Raw genomic sequence first — 20,023 nt, 5'->3', positions numbered from 1 at the left:
AACAGTGCTCAAGACTGTCTTAAACTGGTTTTAGTATGGCATGTCAGCCTTCCTCAGTGCCTCTGCCGCAATACCGTCGGCCCTTTCTAGGCAGGTGGGACTGGTGTTGAGGGTGATAAGCAAGCTGGTGTTTGCAGGCTGGTCTCACCGAGGTCTTCCAAGCACGTGGAATAACAGGTGGTTTTGCAGAATTTGCAGCCTTTTCTTTGAACATGTTGGATGCAGGCCTGCTCATATTAAATCCAGGGAAAACTCTGCCTATTGCTTCCAGAGGAACAGGGACTGCTGTTTGTGGTCAAACTTGTAGCTTACATATTCCTCTGTTACACTGTAATTTATTGTTAGAGCATCAGAGGAGGTCTGTTGGACGTGCCTTTTTAAAGTTCAACTTTATGTGACTTTTAAGATGCTTCACCTAGTTTTCATTATTGTTATTGCGATGTACAAGACCTAAAATACTTACTCAACAAAAGTCATGTCAGATATTTGAGGTGTTAACCTCAGGTGTATCTGCAGCATATCTCTCACGATTGTTTATTTTTCTTCAACTATTACTCTATCTCAGACTATTTAAAAGTACAAGGATTATAATACGATATCCTGGCTGCGATAACACTGAATAGGAGGGGCAAGAAGTCCTGCAATTAGAGATAATATGCAGTCACTGGCTGTGCAGCCATTTGGATGAAAGTCTTGTCCTAACCCCAAATAGGCTTCAGACTTCAGCTTTCCCACACAAAATGCCCCATGCGTACCCCATCCCCTGGTCTGCGTGGAGAGCCTGTGGCTTCTGGAACGCTTCCACGTGGCAGTCCTGATGAGCACGGCTTTTACCCACCCATTCGGAGGTGGCTTTGTCAGTCTTATAGTTGGTATTGCAGTCAGAGAGGAAATGTGAAAAACGGATTCAAAAGACCGACTCGGAATATGTACTGCACAAAGCATGTATTTAATCTTTAGTTGTTGGTTTCTGTGGGAGTTACCAAACCAGTTGAGCTACAGTGCTGGCATGAAGCCAAATGAAAAATACAGTTTTCTTCACTGTAAACATGACTGTCAAGCAGTAATGTTTTTCTCAGCTTGATTTTAAAGGGATTATAATGGAAGAAAATGAAACTAAAACAGGTTTTTATGCCAGTATTATACATGGAAGAATGTTATTTCCTTTTTCTTTTAATGAAAAACTCTCAGAGAATAGAACATCTGAAATTATGTCTTAATATGTGATCAGTTATCTGTGTTGCTAGATACTTGATGGAGTTGGTAAACCAATACATTTCTTATTCTGGTGTAGTTATGGCAAGAATGCATTTTTTTTTGCCTCTGCAAACATGAAAGATATATAAAGTTCTTTATTTTTAGTCCTTTTTGATAACAGAAAAAAAATACTGCCTGAGAAAACTTAATGAATAGTAACAGCGAACACTAATCTCTATCTACTCCTTCAGGCTTATTTTTAAACTCTTTTTACAGTGGCCAATAGCTCTGTTAATTCATCATCAGGTATTCTGCTGAACTTTACCATCCTTGCTTTGCTTTTGGGATTTATTTTGTTCAAAAATGTCTAAGTTCAGCTTTGCCTTTCTAAGGTAAATGCAAACTATATTTAATGCTCACAGTGATTTCACCAGGACGTCGTCATGTAGGTGCGACTGCACCAAATGGGGAACAACAGCATTTTCACTGACTTTTCGGAATTAAATTTATCAGAGTTGTCTGCTTTGCCTGTAACTCCCTCCGTTTTATTTTGCAGAGTGAGGAAAAAGCTTGTTTCACAATATGTCTGATCAGCTGCTGCTTTGTAAAATGGCTTTTTGGGTACTAGGAATGGAAATTGTATCTTGAAGAATGCATGTCAGCATCCATGTAACTTGATGCACTGGAGGATAAAAAATCCTTCAATTGTGCTTCATTGTTTGAATGAGCTTTTTTAAGAGTTTTGTAACAGATAAGTAAGAGATAGGACTGGAGGGGACTTTTATAAGGGTCTTCTCCTATGTCCTGTCTCTTGAGCCAGAACCAGCTGCAGTGACACTTCTCCTGACAGATACTTGTCTCGCCTATTCCTTACAACCTCAAATGGCAGTGATTCCTGTGTTTCCCTATGTAATCTGTGCTAGTGCTTCAGGTAATTAGGAAGCTTTTGTTAAGTATTTGTGGATGGTTGAACAACAGAATTTTAAACTAAATTTTATTAGGACTGGCACATTTCTATTTGCTTATCTAATCCTTTTATTAAAAAATTCAACCTGCCTCTCTTGGTCTGGATGTTTGCAGGCATAGAGAAATTAAGAAATTGTTGAAAGCAGATATACATGCCGTAAGTGAATGAATAAAATGGTGTCCTGTTCTCTGAAGGACAAGTGATGAAAGTTACACAAAGTTCTCCGAAGTTCTCTGTAGACCTCCTGAGCAACGTCGATGCTGAAATCAGCCAGGAAGGTCCTTCTTTCATTATGTGGTGGAAACACCACCAAACTGATGTTCAGGTTTTGCATTTATGGCTCGGTGCAATATGTGCTGTAGTAGCAATGAATCGTATTCGGGTTTTCAAGGTGATAATCAAGGAGTGGGCACCATCAAGATCTTGCGTATGAGTGCTAACATCGCTGTCTCCTATAGCAATGTCCCATGTTTACCCTAACAAATAAGCTTTACTTTTGGATCGTGGGATGAGCCAGCTCCTCAGAGTTCAAGGTACTGTCCCAGCAAGGAAGTGTTGAAAACAACAGGCTATTGTTGCACTTGGGTGTGCATTGTCCTGGACCCTGGGCGTCTGTATCCTGCCCCGCAGGCGCTACGAGCTCAGTCGCAGCTGCTGGCTCTGGGCAGAGCGCCCCAGTTTCAAGGAAACAGTAAAACTGATGGCTGAATGGCTGCTGTCGCCAGCAGTGGTCTCAGGGCAACAGCAGCTCCGCTGCCGAGGAGGCTTTTCTTAAAACGTGGGGTTTAAGGAGTTTGTAGAAGAGTAATGAGGTAGTTCTGTGGATCTTGGGGGGGGGGGGGGGGGGGGTTTGGACAGTGCTAGGAGTAGGAAGCCCATAGGGCAAGCTTTGAAAGCTTCCCAGGAGGCAGCGGCGTGGCAAGCTGGGGTGGAACTGAACATTTCGATAATGGAGAGGAGAGGAGGGGTGAGATGGAGGTTGGCCAGAAAGGATCATGAAACTGCAGAAAAGGCGCTATATTTAAGGAAAGATAGGGATGAGAACTGATGACGGGAAAAAATTGGGGGAGATAGACTTGGGACAGGGCATGGACTAAGAAGGGTGTTTGCGGTAGTATTCTAAGTAGGAGTGAGATAGACTTGTATTTACTGATGCCAGTAAAAGCGATGTTGCAATAATCAAGAGACAGGATGATAAAAGTCCAGACGAGGGTTTTAGCTGTTTACAGATAGCTAAGAAAGACTGTATTTGAAGGAAATTACTCTCAAAGAGATGCAAACATTTAAATTTAGTTTGTTATTTATTCATTTTAATTATTTCATTAGTTACATTTTCCTATCATGAAAAGGTGGGCAATGGGCTTTTGGTTTGGGTTTTTTGAGTGTGTTTTTTAAACTCAATCATCTTGCTTTTTATTTCCCATTCTTTCTTCATGAGACAAGATCGTTTTGTTGGGGCGGGAGCAGGGCTTTCTGCCTGCTTACATATCTGTGCTTCACGTGGCAAAGTTGGGAAGGCAACCCACTGAGAATGGCTGGCATCTCTGCAAAGAGTGGAAGCACGTGAGAGTTACTGTCTTCTAAGAATACTTAGTAAAGAAAAGTAGGGAGGGTAGCATTAAAGAAAAAAGAAAAGGAAAAAAAAAAAAGGGAAGGCAAATCATTAGAGAAATGTTGATAGTAGTGAGAAAGGTGTTAAAGGAGGCTTAGTGTTTTTCTTTAACTGGGTAAACATTTTTTGTGTTATTTCAGAACTACTCAAGAGAAGGGTATGAAGCTCTTACGGAAGCATCAAAGCAGCAAAAGCAAAGGGATTTGACTATCTTAGGGTGTTCAAAATGGACTGACTGTGTTTCAAGTTGAGGTGCAGCCAGGGTGGGTACTAGGACTCAAAAGCTTAGGAGGGCTCCAGGTCTGCTAATTTTAGGCATTGCCAGGGAGATTTCCTTTGATCAAATGCAATGGGGAACACAAATTGCAGACTTGTAGGTGATAAGTGATTCGCTTAAGCCACAAAACAAATAAACTACTGAAACATTTAATGGGTGCCAACCGCAGTAACTAGGATGTTTTACGCATGTCTGTATGGAGACAGATACTGGACATTCTGTCACTTATAAAAACATCCTGTAAAGCAATGAAAATGAGCTTATATGTGTCTTTCGGTCCTTTTTCCAGTGTAACGATGCGGCAGGCAGTGAGGTATTTCTTAAGGTTCTGCACCTGTTTCACTTGAGAACTTTGAGATGATACTTCTGCTTCCATTTTCTATAAAGCCAGGGTTACGCTGGCTTTCTGTACTGACTTGGTTCTTGTGCTGCTCTCATATTCACAGCCCGGAAGTCCAAAAAGTTGGGGAAATTGAAAGGGATGCACGAGGAGCAGCCACAGCAGCGGCAGCAGCCACCACCCCAGAGCCCCGAGGAAGGAACGACATATATCGCGCCTGTGACTGAGCCCTCTGTAAACACAGCACTTGTCCCCCACATGTCTGCTATCTCACCAGCACTTACTCCCTCTCCTGTTAAGATCCTTGAAAGCATTGAACCTGAGATTGTGTATGCGGGATACGACAGTTCGAAGCCAGATACAGCAGAATACCTGCTTTCCACCTTAAACCGCCTGGCCGGCAAGCAGATGATTCAGGTGGTGAAGTGGGCGAAGATACTTCCAGGTAGGACGGCAAGGCATTTGGTGAAATTTCTCTTCACTGTTTCTTTTAGCTTAATGAACTATTTGCTTGACAAATTGTGTCTTTAATCTGTGGGCTGTGTTGAAAACTCTCACAGGGGCGTGTGTGATGAGCATCTGAGAGAAGATTGTTGGGGTTTTTGATTTATGTAATGTTTGTTGCACGTGTCTGTGATCGATATTTGAAAAGTTTTCATTTTGAATAATAGCTTCTTAAGAAGAAAACATGTTTTGTCACTGGGATGAAAAATTATGGGTTTGTTTTTTCAGAAGCATATTTTGTGGGAGTGTTGCTCTTGTTCATTAATACTAGAAAAATAATGAGCAATGTATTCAGTGCTGGTTTGGCCAACTGCTGTAGAGTGCAATGTAGTTCATGGGTGTTTTCTGGTTTGATCTCTAGGATTTAGAAACTTGCCTCTTGAGGACCAAATTACTTTAATTCAGTATTCATGGATGTGTCTGTCTTCGTTTGCCTTGAGTTGGAGATCGTACAAACATACAAACAGCCAGTTCCTATATTTTGCTCCAGACCTGATCTTCGATGAGTAAGTATTCCTTAAAGTCCTTTTCAGTGCAGGCTGGAAAGATTACTCTGTCTTTATTTGGTTTTTAGGCATACCTGCAGTCTTAAGAAAATTTCAACTAATTCCAGCTTAATAAGTAGCTTAAAGAGTGGGATTTTTTCAGTGACAATTGGCGAAGCTCTGATACTGCCATCCACTTTTTGTGTATGTGGATGTGTTCTCAAACTAGGACCATCATGCTGGCTTGAAATATGAGTGATACACGACCAAGATTTATAGAAACAAATTTTTTTGGTATCTACTGGAGCTTGGAAAAATATCTAACTTCTAGGAAATGTGAATGTTTAAATTGCCGGTTTCTTTCAGAGCAGTCATATAATGGTGCTTTTCTTAACAATATACAGCTGTTCAATGTGTTTTCTTGACAGTCTTAATTACCCTTCTTTGCAACCATGAAAGAAGCCAAAATGTTTTTTCAGTAATGAAAGATAACTTCTTTTATGATGCATTCAGACAAAAAGAAGGATCAACCAAGGAACCATTCCTTCTGAGTATATGTGTTCCTTCGTATTTTAAGTTTGTGTTTTAGTGCTTTGCTTTTGATGAGTATAATTTAATTTCTGTTCTAGTCACCTAGTGTTTATTCCAAGACAGTGAAGTCAAAATTCAAGTGAATACACAGGCAGTCAAACTGGGGTCACATCATATGCTTATACCAGAAGGTTCTTTTATTTTTATTTTTTTTTCTAGAGGTAAAAATGAGATATAATCAATAGGCTATGGGTGCTCTTGAAGAAAAAAAAAAAAACACAACAGGAAAAGAATGAACAAAAAATAGCTTGCTGCTCAATCTACTGAAGATTTCTAAAATGTTTTTCTTGGAGAAGAAGATGCTTTGTCGCTGTCCGCCTTAATAGGCTGTCTTTGATTTAGGAATTCCTTAATAATTAATGCATATGAGATTGGTCCCAAAGTAGTGAGCAATATCAAAGAAGGATTGTTTGGTTTGGGTTGTTATTTTTGAAGACAAGGAACTGGTGATTCACTGCATGTGGTTGAAAATGTAATGTCAGCCATTTTCCTTGTTGAAAGCACCTCCACTGTGACTTGGACATTAGGGAATCATTGCAGAAAAAGTATCTGTAGCTAAAGCTAAATGAAAATGGGAACTTTGAAGAGTTTAGTTCTCCTGGGGAAATGTAGACTAAAAGTTCAAACACAGAAGCAGCTTTCCCTCATCTGAAGAAAGTCAGTTGGGGGGTCAAAATTTATTGGACAGGGAAATCAATCCCGCTTGCAAATAAAAGTGTATGTGCATTGCTAGCATTCTTGATACTGCAGCTAGAAGTAGCTTCCAGAAGTCGAGATCAATTGTGAATTTTATGCTGCAAGCCTTGAAGGTAGGTGCCAGCAGAATTATATTGAGGTTGAGGTTGGGATCCACTCAGGAATAGGAGTGCGATGTCATGGAGTGCAAAATAAAAACCTGCATCCAAAACCAGATACATATGTAAGACAGTGGTCTGGTCTTCTGCATATTTAACAATGTACTCATTGCAGAGCTACCAAAGGTAGCAAAAGGCAGATAAATTATAAATAAAAATAAATGACCAGGAGCTGTGTTGAGCTGTGAGATGTGGGACAGGGGCTTTTGAAGTAGCTAATCAGGGCAAGAAATTTTCTTGGAGGTAAAAGGGTAAGGACTTCAGTGCTTACTCTGGAACAGTAATGGGCCCGTCTGTAGAATGAGAGGGGTTTTCTCACTTTGCTCACATTTCGTACTTGATGGGAAAACACTGCTGCTCAGCGTGGTAGTTGTGAGACTGCATTTGGAGTCTGAGTTTTGGGCTCCCCCAAACAGGAAAGTTGTTGAGAAACTGCAGAGGGCCCCATGGAGGTTGGCCAAGGTGGTTGGGGGCCGGCTGGGACAGCGAGGGAGCTGGGCTCGTGCATCCAGGAGAAGACTGTGCTGGGTGCAGTGGGGGATTTAAGTGCAGCCTTCAGCTTCCTGATGAGTTGTTGTAGAAAAGATGGAGTCAGACTCCTTGTGGAGGTGCCCACAGTGGAAGGATGAGAGGCTGCAATAGAAAGTCTAGGAGAACAAAGTGCCTCCTGGGCAGCAGGAGGAGAAATTTCATAATGAGATGGTGAAATAGTCAGGTGCCCAGAGAGGCACTGGAGTCTCTGAAGATGTCCAAGCCTTGACTGGGCAAAGCCCCAAGCAGCCTGCTCCAACTTTGACATTAGCCCTGCTGCAAGCAGATGGTTGGACTTGAGACATTCAGAGGTCCCCCCCAAGCTAAATTATTTTGTGATTCCAAGTTCAAGAGATGCAGTGCATTTCCCAGTCTGGACATAAGGTCAGAGGTGGGTTACTGGAATTGTACAAGTCATCCAATACAGTTCAGTGTAGAAACCATTCAGATCAGCACAAAACATAATGTATGTTCCTGTCTGTGAAACACACTGCTTTGAATCTTTGCTCTGGAATTGCTGAAGGTTGATCTTACCTTTACTTTTTGAGTACCATGAACTTGGAAATATGGTGTGTACTTATAAACAAAGGCCTTCATTTCTGTGCCATGGGGTTCATCAGACCGCCCTAAGGTTCAGTTGCCGCAACTCTTTGAGAGTTTTACTGCACTTGGTGTTTTAGGACGTTACTGCAGAATGAAAGGGGTGCAGAATGAAAGGGAGATGCCTTAAAATGACTTCTACTTCTGCTGGCTCAAGAGACTTATGTTCCTGTTGTCACCTGGCCGAGATTTTCTTGGTATTTCTTCATATTGTGTCTGGAGAGGTCATTTCCCATCTCTACAAAAGAAGCAATTAGGAAGGTCCCTGGCCAGTAGCTTACACTTGGTGCCCTAGAGGGCTCAGCATTTTCTTCAATGAACAGTTAAAAAAGAGTGAAAGTAGAGGTTGGCATTAGCAGAATTATGTTGCTTTGTTTTACGTTGAATGAATTTTCTGTTTACTCTTAACTACTGTGAATAAAAGGAAGTCGTAATGTTTCTGGAAGGCCATGATATATGATCTTGTTTTCTTTCTTATTCTGAAGGCCTGTAAACAAGGCGAATAACAAATGAGGATCTCTGTTGTTAATAGCTGTTAAATGTACCTTTGATTGTATAAATACAGTGCAAAATGCCTCCCTACTAATACGTGGTTTGAGTTCCTGTTAGGCGTATGGAAGGCTGGAAATACTTGTCCACCTTCATTTAGTCATGTTACATATCTAATTAAGTGTACTGTTCGTCTTTATGCATCGTGCCCATATTCCATTGCTTTAATTGGGCTTAAGTAAATGTGAAGATGTGAACTGAGGGATAAGAAAATGGCTGCTCAGCCTGTTACAGAAATGACTAAAAACAGCCTGAAAAGAGGCATAAAATAGACCAGTGTGTTTTCCGGGGGTGTGTGTGTGCAAGTTACAATATGTGCAGGTTTTTAATCCATTTCTTTTGTAGTGCAGTAGTTGTAATCAAAGCTAATATCATATATATAGTTTTAGTTTTAATCCACAGTAAATCTTTAAAAGACCGTCATGTGTGTGACACTACATAATTCCTGTTGCAGGTAGACACTCTTAAGGGAAGACGGTTGTGTATGTAATAACACTCAAAAGATGTTGCAATAATGTGCTTAAGGCTGCAAGCTCAAATTGGAGAAGTCGCAAAATTCCAAAATTAAGGTGGTCTGTGAAATCGTAGTTTAAGCCCTTTGGGTATGTGCTTTGAAGACTGTATCCATAACCAAACCTTTAATTTCTGTTATCCCATAACATTTTTCCTGTGTGACTCCTTCCTTTTTGTATCGATCAGGTTGGGTGAGTTGTAGGGATGATAGAGGATCATGTAGTGAGAGACGGTTGGATTTTTGCTTCATTTCTGGCTGGCGAGGAAGCCTTACCTTGAATGAATCTAGGGATTTGGGAGAATAGAGAGATAGTAATGGGGAAGATTTTCTTAAGACGTGGCAAAAGACTATCCCTGATTCAAGACCTAAGCTCTAAGACATTTCAGGTTCCTACTACAAAGTAGCAGAAATACCACAGAAAAAAATGGCTGTTGTTTATTTAACTCGAGGGAGGGAGGAAATTTCTCTTAAGACTTAGCCAAAGACTTTAGCTTGAAATTTTCTAATCTAATTAAACCTGAGGCAGGCATATGCGTGGACAATTCAAGTCCGGAGCATTAAATTGGTAAAATTATACACAATTGAAAGCAGGAAACTGAGTGGTGCTGCTTGGAATGGGTGCAAGAACAAAGCAAGGGATGTAGCAAAATACAATGTTTTTAATGCTAGCTTATTTTCGGGGATTCTTTCTGAAGCTGTGTAAAATGAACTGTTTGCTACAGGGAACAGCCTAAAACATGATTTTTAAGATGTGGTCCTGGAAGATAGGGAAGTTAGTTTCAAATTCCCTTGGTCTCTCCTTTACTGGATGAATTAATCATTGAACTAATAACTAAAACTGCTCTTTCTCTGGCTGTGTCCTTTTGAAGGAGAAGTCCACAACATTTTTGAAAAGAGACGGCGTGACAGTTCAGGTGCTAGAAGAAATCTGATGATCTGAATCTTTCAATAGTAGGAGTTTATGTGATTGCAGTGCAGAAGTCAGATGCCTAAATCCTAGAGGAAGGCAAGGGATGTTCCTTCTTGCCCACATTTCTGTCACAGGCTCGGGTAGTTGCTGTCCCACCGGTGGTGGCAACTTCCCAGGTATCTGCTTCCACCCATACATTAAGTCAGGGCATTGGCTGGCAACCTTTCAGAGGCTCGGGAAGGGATAAAAGCATTTACAAGTGCAGCAGCGCCAACAGAAACCCAGCAGAAGCCAAGACATGGCACAGCGGGGATCCTTGCTCCCCCAGTGTGGGAAACCAGCAGGAGCGGTGGGACATGGGCTGCCTTCAGCTTGTGCTCCCAGCATGTATCCCTCTCCCAGCTGGAGGCCAGAAACTGCATCCCTTATGGCAAGCGGCCCTGCTCATCCACCCCTTCCCCTAAGGAAGGGGGATGGTGGCTTTTCATCTCTCCACAGGGCAAAAACCCAGCTGGGAAGACATTGCTGATGAATATTAAAAATCAAGACGTGTCCTCTTTGGCACCCGTTGGTTTCTGCTGGCGTAGAGAAACCAGACGGCCAGCCCAGTGCCAGAGTTACCCCCAGGTCTTGATTTTTCTTTTGATTTTAGGTTATACGTGGTCTCTCTGTAGACTTCTAAATCCTTGGGGACTTTTGAAGAAGAGACTCAAATTCCAAAATCATTTACTATTTTTAGGAAATTTACCCCAATTCCCTTCTTTACCATTCCAGCCTTATTTAGCTGTAAAATAGCAATGATGTGGGATACCAAAAGAGTTCAGTAATGCTGAGACACTGTGTTGAGACCACTTTAGTACATTAAAGTTACAGCATCAATATTTCAACAGTATTTTGCAAATGCGCCGAGTGACTAATGCACTGTGTGTTTTCTTGCTCCTTTGATTTTTCTTGGTTTGTCATCTGCAGCATAAAGAATAAATCATAGGTGCATAAGTGTGCAGGTTCAGAATTTCATGGCCATTGTACTTTGTTCTGTTTGTCATTGGATTTTTACAGATATTTTTACCCTAGTCAAGGACTTGAGGGTTTGTGTGGTAAAAACAGCACTAGGCATTGCACGAAGTACTCAAAATTATTAAAAGTGAACTTTGAAAGACCGAGTCTAAAAACTGCAGCCAGTTTTCACAAGCGTTTGAATCAGTGATGTCTTTTTTCCATCTCTGAAATTATTGTATTACATCATATGCAGCTCAATCCGTACAGTAAAAAGGTTTCAGTAGAGGCTGCAGTTTATTGAATATTATGTGCAAAACATTAAGAGCAGAATATACCGTTCGACATATTGGTTGGTGCTTTTGACTGATAAGGTGAAACTTCAGGCTATGGATTTTGAACTAAGAAGTGACTGTCCTTTCATTATTGCAGTTTGGGCAATTGTGACACTACTGGCCACTTTTCTACTTTGTAGTGCAGTATGGATGGCTTTTTCATTATAAAATTCAATCATCTGCTCCAGATATTTTTAAATAACCCAATAATACTATGTATGTAATGTAATTTAACAAACTAACGAAGGTTACTACAAATTAATATAAATCTTTCCTTTACAGTGCAAGATTTAACATTCAGTAAAATAAAAATGTAGTGTTACAAGGATCTTTCATACTATGCCTTTGGTAATTGCCCCAAGTGTGAAGTTTTAAAATTTAAAAGCAGACAGAGGTTGATATTAGCAATAGAGGAAAAATAGAGAATAAATTTTTCAAATGAGAAAGTTGATGTAGAGCAAATGAGGTAGAGAGAGCTGGAAAACCAGCTTCAGTACATGGGGATTTATGTGAATTTTCTCTGCTAATGTTGTCATGGGATGTGAATGGGCAGAGGATTTTGTAACACTGAAGAAAGTAATGAAATTAAATTAAGAATTAAGATGTAGCTCAGCTGAATAGATGAGATTTTATTTAAAATCTGCATTTATTAATTATGTGTATTTTATTAGTAAATAGCATGTTCATTGTCTTTTCATTATGTTCCTAATACCCTCTCGTAATATACTTGTGGAAGCTGGGACCATTAGGATTTGGTGTTGCGTAAGGCAGTGCAAGGATGCAGCTGCCTCTCTGTGCCCTTTTGGTGCTGAAGCCTGTAAGTCTTTGTGGTATTCTGATTTCTATAGTAACAGCAGAAAGATAAATGTAATAAAGTAAGCTGAATAATTAAGAATAGCAGATTGTAATTTTTTTTAACCTTATATACCCCGGGGCAGGGGGGGAATGATTACTTAGATCATCTGTGAGTGGTTATAAAGCCATTAAGTGACTTCTTTTATTATTTGAAAGATTGCTTTTTCCCCCTTTACATTTTGCAGGATGATGGGTGTTAACCCTTTTGGTTTTTTTAACAATCTGTTAATCCTGTAGTGTCTAAATTTAGGTACATTTTTGTAATCTTCTTTCATCTGGCAGTCTTCAAATACCTCATTTTTAATTAGTATTGCCGCAATGATTGTTGATAAGAGTTGTCAATGTTCATTCTTTTCTAATAAATCGTGTGTGTAATCACTGATCTTGTTAAAAGGTCAGCAAGCACTCCTTGATATTCCTCCCTGCATGATTTTTGCTTGCCTATATTATTTTGAAGAGGAGTACTGCATTCATACAATCTAAACTGTCAGTGCAATGAGAAGTGGATGTCTTTATCAGTAAATTTTTTATATATGTTGGTACTATTATTTACTTTGACATGAAGTGCAGCTCAGTTTCCATCCAGAGAAGTATGTGAAAGGATTTTGTTACGTATGCACCCCAAAACAGTGCAGAGACAGAGGAAACTTTGAAGAACTCCTGTCATAGCTGATCTCTAAACACTTCTTAAATTTCTACGGTGCTTTAGTTGAAACTGTGAAACTGCGAAGAAAAATGGGAGATAAAGTAGTTTTAGGGAGATAAGTAAGAATGTGAAAACTGACAGAAGAAAGTTTCTTATCCTTTAAACTGTCCAGTTGCAAAGAAAGCCTAAGATCAGGGCAAGCATAAAATGATACTACTTCATTTGCCCATTCCAGCAGTCGGAATACTAGCAGTTTAGATACTTTCTGAACGGGAGATTGCATTCGGACAGTTGTGCTTAATAACCCTTCTGTATCTTTCTTCTGTAAATTTGCCTAATACCTTTTTGAATACATTTATAATCTTGACATCTAAAATGTTCTGTGGCAGTCGCTTCTGCAGTTTAATTATGCATATTTGTTTGTTGATGTTTCTAAAGCAGGTAGCTGATAATTTAATGGAGTGCCACTTCATTCTTGTGTTTGTGGTAATAGCAGATATATTCCTTTTCATCCTGTGTATGCCATTTATCACTTACAGATCTCTGTCAGGTCCCATCATTTATTCTGTGAGCTGAAGAATCAGCTAGTCAATTTAATCTACCCTTGTATGTTAGTTGTTTGCTTCCCCTGGCCATCCTCATCTCCTCCTTCAGTGCTTTTGCTAGCCCGTTGTATTAATTTTGGGAGGAGGCTAGACTGACACGCTGTGTTCAGACCGCAGGGGATTTAGGCAGTAGCAAAAATTACAGTTTCTGTCTTGCTCGCGACTCTTCTTTTCTCCCACTTTGCTTTTTTGACCATTAGTAAACACTGAGCAAGCATTTTTCAAAAGACAGAAGCCCCCAAAACCTATTCTGAATTGCACTTATGTCTCTTTATTGTGTGATGGTTGTTAATTTAGAGCCAGTTATTTTGTGTGTATGGTAGAAGATGATTACACTGTCCGCATTGTCTTGCAATTAGTGATTTTCACCTTCCATTTTGTCACACAGTTTTGCAAGATTTTCCAGCACTTTTTCACAGGCAGCTCTTGATATCATTGTCTGGAGTCATCAGCAAGCTTTGTCACTTCCATAGGTCTGATTTTTTTCAGATGTTGTATGAGTACAGTTTTCAGCCCTGGCCCCAGTGCAGAGCTCTGTGAGACTTCCTTGGTAACCTCCATTACTTGAGAGAGATGTCCATTTATTATTACGCTTGGTCTCCTATTTTTAAGCTGCTAATAATCCATGAAGAGCCCTCTCCTTATCCCTAAGCTCTCCTTAAGAGCTTTCAGAAGATCTTTTTAATAGCTTTAAAATCCAACTTTGCCGTGATTGCATCCCCGCATACCTCCTGATGCAAAGCGCAGTGTGCAGGAGGTCCTAGACCAGCAATTACCCGTGCTGGCACGCCGACAGACAGTATTGCAGCCCATACCCAAGCTGCATGCCCCAGTTTCCTTTGTGTGGAAACCAGGGCAGAGGAGAGGAGGAGGAGGAGGAGGAGAAGGTTGGTGTTTGCTTAGGTCTCACCCCATATGGCCGTGGGATGCAGCTAGACCTGGCATGTGCAAAGCATTTCAGCCGTACAGACGTTGCCTGTATCGACCAGAACATCCTTGTGCTGTCATCAGAGTGCTCTTACAGATTCGTGACACGTGACCTCTTTGCCAAAGCTGCTCTGACTTTCTTCCCTTCTAGCATATTTATTTATCTGTGAGTGCTTCTCTTTCAGTCGTTTTGCTAGATATAGAAATGAGACTTACTAGCCTCTGGTCTCTTGAGTGCTCCCTCCCCACTCCCAGACCCATTTTAAGAAATCAGTCACGTTTGTCACCTTCCACGCCTTTTATAAGGGCAATTTAAGCAATAAGCTGCACAGCACAGTTGGTAATTCAGCAATTCCGTATTTAAGTTACTTTACAGCTCATGGATGGATGCCATCTGGTCTTGGTGATTTATTACTATTCATTTTACTGTATTTTTTTCTTTCTTTCTAAACCCTCTTCTACTCACACTTTAATCTGAAAACAGTTCTTGCGCTCACAGACGTTGCCTGTATCGACCAGAACATCCTTGTGCTGTCATCAGAGTGCTCTTACAGATTCGTGACACGTGACCTCTTTGCCAAAGCTGCTCTGACTTTCTTCCCTTCTAGCATATTTATTTATCTGTGAGTGCTTCTCTTTCAGTCGTTTTGCTAGATATAGAAATGAGACTTACTAGCCTCTGGTCTCTTGAGTGCTCCCTCCCCACTCCCAGACCCATTTTAAGAAATCAGTCACGTTTGTCACCTTCCACGCCTTTTATAAGGGCAATTTAAGCAATAAGCTGCACAGCACAGTTGGTAATTCAGCAATTCCGTATTTAAGTTACTTTACAGCTCATGGATGGATGCCATCTGGTCTTGGTGATTTATTACTATTCATTTTACTGTTTTTTTTTTTTTTCTTTCTAAACCCTCTTCTACTCACACTTTAATCTGAAAACAGTTCTTGCGCTCACTTGCTGAAGAGGGAGACTCTGGTGCAGAGCCTTCCTGGACTCCTTTACGGAGAGCACTGATGCAAAGATTTTATTTAACTTTTCTGCTATGGCCTGTTTTTTCTGAAACACTTCTTTTTCATCTTGATCATCTGTCGGCCCAGTGGATGTTCCGGCAGGTTTCTAGCTTGTGATGTGTTTGAAAGGGTTTGACTGTTAGTTTTTATGACTTTAGCATGAAGACTTGCCCGATGATTTTGCATTTAACTTGGCATAATTATGCTCTCTTAGTATTGTCTCAGCATGACTTTGGGATGTCCACAAGCCTTTTGGGAGGGTGTCTTTGGACACCCCCTGGGAAGGGCTGGGATAGAGAAGAGGTTTGTTCCTTTCGAGTGTCTGTCTGAACGTGGTGCTGCTTTAGTCTTTCTCCACATCAATGAGCTGTTTGGTGGCATCTCCAAACGCCTTTCATATGCGTAGTGCTTCCTTTCGCTGCTTCCCCTATAGAGTTAAATATCAATCTTCCAGATTAAAAGGAAAATTAGGAATTAGTTCCTCTAAACTAGTATGAGAGGAAGGCATGCCTCGGTTGACTTCCAGAAAATGCCAGGCTTTGCATGACAGCACGAGCAACATCTTGATTTCTGAGGCATTGTTGGCACAAGAGGAGAACTGCCACTGCATGTGGAATATAGCCGTAATTTTGCTGATGAACCACTGCAAGTGACAATGAGCCCTGGCATAATGGATGTATAAAACGATACCTAATGGGCACCTTTTCTGGCTGGAGATACCTTTCGCTGATGAAGTTTAAAAGGGTGTTTATTGTCATGTGTACATTATCATCACTTATTATTGAATGTGCTATTGAAAAAGCATTTTGGTAAAGGCATAATTATGTATTTTCTCATTTAAACTGTGATTTGTCTCTTTTGGAATGCAAATGCAAACCAAAAGAGAGTATTTGGTATCAGCATTCTGCTAACTGCATAATTAACTGTTAATTCCAGAAGATACTTGGGGTTTTTTTTGCTATTGATGTGCTTGAGATTTTAGGGTTACATAACTGGGTGATTATTAAATTGGATTTTAGCACAAGTTCTCTGTTACTGATTGGGAGCCGAAACTCTCCTTTGGCAATCATTATCCATGAGCTGTTGCCAGTTCCTTTGTTGATAGGCATATAACTGGAGGACACTTAGCTGAAACTTTAAAGCAGCTCTAAATTTCTTAGTATCAGTTACTTGGGCTTGTATTCTCTAGGATCACCAGGAGGACTTTCTTGGGAGAAAACTAATTTTTAGAACTGACCCCTTTAAGTTCGGTGTAAAAAAATTGCCACGTTTGTATGCCTGGGTGGCTAACGCCCACAAAAATACCAGCTATGTCTGTAGGTGCGTTTTAATGTGAAATTACCTTCCTTGCCTGATTATCTGTGTCCAGCATTGGTGGTCCTCAATCTAGGCCCTGTTTTGTCCTGGGTTCGTCAGCAGCTTCTGCCAAGGTCATTGCTATAGTGCTGGTGCTCCCAGCTATGTGCCCATCAGTCAGCAGCATCCCAGTCACCCGGAGGGAAGCTTGTGGGGTTAAATGTTTTACTTTGGTAACGGTGGGTTTACACGTTCTTGTGACGGGATTGGTGGGGGGAGATCGTTACTAAAGCAACTTTTGGAGCAGGAAATCTGTCTTTTTTGCATACTGGGCTTCCTTGCAGGGAACAGCTTTCTCTTGTTGCCTGTCAGATTCCTGCAGGAACACAGCAGCAGGAGGCATCTCCAGGGCCCTTGAGCCCAATTCCCTGCTGCTGCAGGAGGATCTCACCATAAAATCTCCGTATTTTCAAAGTAGTGCCAAGGCCTTGCTGCTGTGTCAGATTAATAGGGTACAGGGTTTTTTCCTCCCTGCCTTGTAGGTGGAGAGAAGAAATGCTGACTGTCAGCAGTGGCTAAAGTCAGGTAGGACAGGGCAGAGGGATTGTGGGGGCAGCAGGAGGAGCTGAGGTGACATTTGGTGTCAGGTCTTGCAGCTTTGCTTTAAGACATGACTGCTGGTGCTTGCCTGTCTCTGTATGAAGGAGCGTGTACATGCGCAATCACTGCATCAGGCACTTCAGCGGTATCAGCCAAAATGGTCTGGGAGCGTTCCTACGCTATGCTGAAAACCCTGACTGTCACTGGGGGCTGAGGCATTGGCACTTCGGTTTTGGTTTGGTTTGTTTCTTTCCCTGGGCCTGGTACAAGGACAGTGTTTTCCAGCTGCACGATAGAGCAGGCAGCTGGGGGCTGTGATCTTGTAACCTGGCTGAGACCCACCATGGCTTGTGTAGACAGCAGGGTGGTCGTCTGAGGGTGTCACCTTTGTGCTCCCTCTAGGCTAACAGTTTCCTGGGTAAACCACCTAATTGCCAGCCTATGTTTATCCATGGAAGTTTAACCAATGGCAGGGTAATAGTTAAATTCTCTATCCCTTACTGCTTAGGGAGAGCATTTGCTGCCTTATCAGGAGGAGGAAGAGGTCGCTGGTGGTACTGAAGATGGGGTATTTCTTTCTGCTGACTTACTGACAAGTTAAAGGAAAAATGGGCATGACCCAAATTTCTCTCCAGTAGAAACTGATGACAAAACTGCCATTAATTTCAACAGGATTGAGTGCCCTCATTTGTCATTGATGGAAGATAACAGGTATTTTTTCCTTGCTGGAAGGAGATGGGTCTAAAGCTTTAAGAGTTGTAGGCAGTGTGTTGAAGGGAGCATGTTTTTGTCTTTTTCTGCTGTGGCTTGCAGAGCGAGCAGAGATTAGAAAGTGCTGAATAAGAAACAAGTGCTGAATGAAAAGTCGTAATTGAGTTTTGCCTGAATTCTGCATGTATTTTGGCTTGGATTTTGATCAGTGCAATAACTTAATGATGCTGCTCCAGTACTGCTGACTTTGGTTGCGTTTATAATGGCTTCAAGATGGGAAACAGGTGTCTGGGTACAGTCTATTGAGCAGAATGATGCGCAGTGTTTCCCAATGCCGTCGCACACAACGCAGTGCAGCGATTGCCCCTTTGCACGGAAGAATAGGTTCAGTTTTCTACTAGGAAGCGTCGTTCTGTTCCCACTGTTCTTCATGATGGAGCAGTTGAAGTAGAATACTCCCTCAAGAACAAGTAAATTGTTGTTACAATAGTATGGTTTGGTGGTTTTTTTTTTTTCTTTTTTTCCCTAAGAACCTCAAAATTTTTTCCAGACAAGTGAAACCCCTCATAAGACAATGCGGGCCAAGGGCCCTGATTAGAAGGTTTGAGCAGCTGAACAAGGGCCTCTGTGATCCCATGTCCCTGGTCTTTTTCCCCCTTTATCCACAGCTTGCCTGCCTTGCCCTAAACATGTCTGGTGATGGTTCACTACTCTTTCTGCCAGGTTCAAACTGACCCCTTCTGGCATGGTGGAAAGCATCCCTTCCTTTCTGAGGTTTCCAAACCGGTTTTGACCTGCAGGCCTTCGGCAGTTTTTCTTCTTGGGTTGCGTTTGTTTGTTTGGTTTGGTTGTGTTACAGCGGAACGTGCTTTCTGAATTTCCCTGAGATATTTAAAGTGATGGACAGGCTTCAAATGGATACAGGTTTTAGTCTAGCAAACAAAAGGTTTGTGATTATAAAATTGGAAACCGTTCTTGTAGGCGGAAAAATTGTAAAATCAGGAAACACGAAGAGTATCTCTGACATCAGACTTTTGCTATAAGTCTTTGCTTGGTCTTTTCCTAAGTCTTTTCTGAGCTGCAGAGGCCAAGGGACTAATTCAGCTGCACATTTGTTCTTTTGAGGTGCTGTGAAAGGGGATGCCTTTGCCCAGTTTTTCTTGGGATTATCAGCAAGCCACTTGAGTGCTGATGAAACTTCAAAACACCCACCGCAGCTTTCCATTTCTTTGCTTCGCTCTCTAATTTAGGAAGATGCCTTGTGCTGCAGCTTTGGATAGTATCCATGAGAAAGTAAATAAAGCATGGTATCATGTTTGGTTTGGGGCTGAGTTTCGCCTGTGAGTGAATAATCCTTGATGCGTGGGTTCCTCTTTTTTTGGTTACGGTCAGTTGAGTTGCAGTTTCCGTCCTCAGCAAGGGGATTTACAATACTAGACTTTATGATGACTTCATAAATTATAAGTTACTTATTCATAACAAGTTGTTTCTGTGCAGCGTGCCTGTAGTTTCACCATTTTTGATGTGGCTGTTTGGTTTCCTGTGGAGGTCACACAAGGGTATTAATGAGTATTTTGGTATTTAGGATGCCTGGTCTGAAACAGTTCCCTTAAACCATGCCTCCTGCCCTGGTGTGACTGCTCAAATCCTACATCTCTGTTGTAGTTTGTTGGCTCATTCCTTGTTGATTTGGGGCACCCTTGGGTTTCAGCCGGGTGCCAAAGCCGTTTGCCTCCTCGCTTGCCCCTGTGTAAAAGGACGGCTACTTCCACGGAGCAGGGGAACAGGGGGAGTGGGATTGGTTTACCACTTTCTCATCTGTGTATTTGGCACTCCGTGGGTAGACGTTGAGGATGAAACAGGCTGAGGTGTTGGGCTGCTACCGCAGGGCTGGTCTCCGTGCAGCCTGCCCATGGAAAGAAGATGTGGGGTCAGTTTAGGAATAAGGGTGGCAGAGATGAGAGAGGCGAGGACACAGAGATTGCAAGGGGTTAGGGGGAGATCCCTGATCAAGTGGAGAGAAAGTGAAGATGAACTCAGGGAAAGTACCAGGGAGTCTCTCAACTAGGAACTTTTGCTGTGGTTCGTTGGGAGAAACCCGACAACAGGA

At 41.6% G+C, this 20,023-nt stretch overlaps 1 protein-coding gene across 2 annotated transcripts in view; it reads left to right on the top strand.

Moving 5' to 3' along the window:
* NR3C2 (nuclear receptor subfamily 3, group C, member 2) overlaps nucleotides 1-20,023 on the top strand; it is a 207,342-nt gene that overhangs the window by 166,604 nt on the left and 20,715 nt on the right. Inside the window, exons 4-5 of one of the 2 annotated variants that reach the window (XM_009890736.1) lie at nucleotides 4,500-4,838; nucleotides 5,259-5,403. In XM_009890736.1, the coding sequence (XP_009889038.1) occupies nucleotides 4,500-4,838; nucleotides 5,259-5,403 (484 nt within the window). The remainder of the gene's footprint in view (nucleotides 1-4,499; nucleotides 4,839-5,258; nucleotides 5,404-20,023) is intronic. The other variant, XM_009890737.1, reaches the window with a different exon arrangement.

Source organism: Charadrius vociferus, unplaced genomic scaffold (assembly GCF_000708025.1).
Source record: "Charadrius vociferus isolate BGI_N301 unplaced genomic scaffold, ASM70802v2 scaffold178, whole genome shotgun sequence".
NCBI classification, from domain to species: Eukaryota; Metazoa; Chordata; class Aves; order Charadriiformes; family Charadriidae; genus Charadrius; species Charadrius vociferus.
Note: the sequence above shows the minus strand (reverse complement) of the source record. Positions and strands in the feature narration are given on the sequence as shown.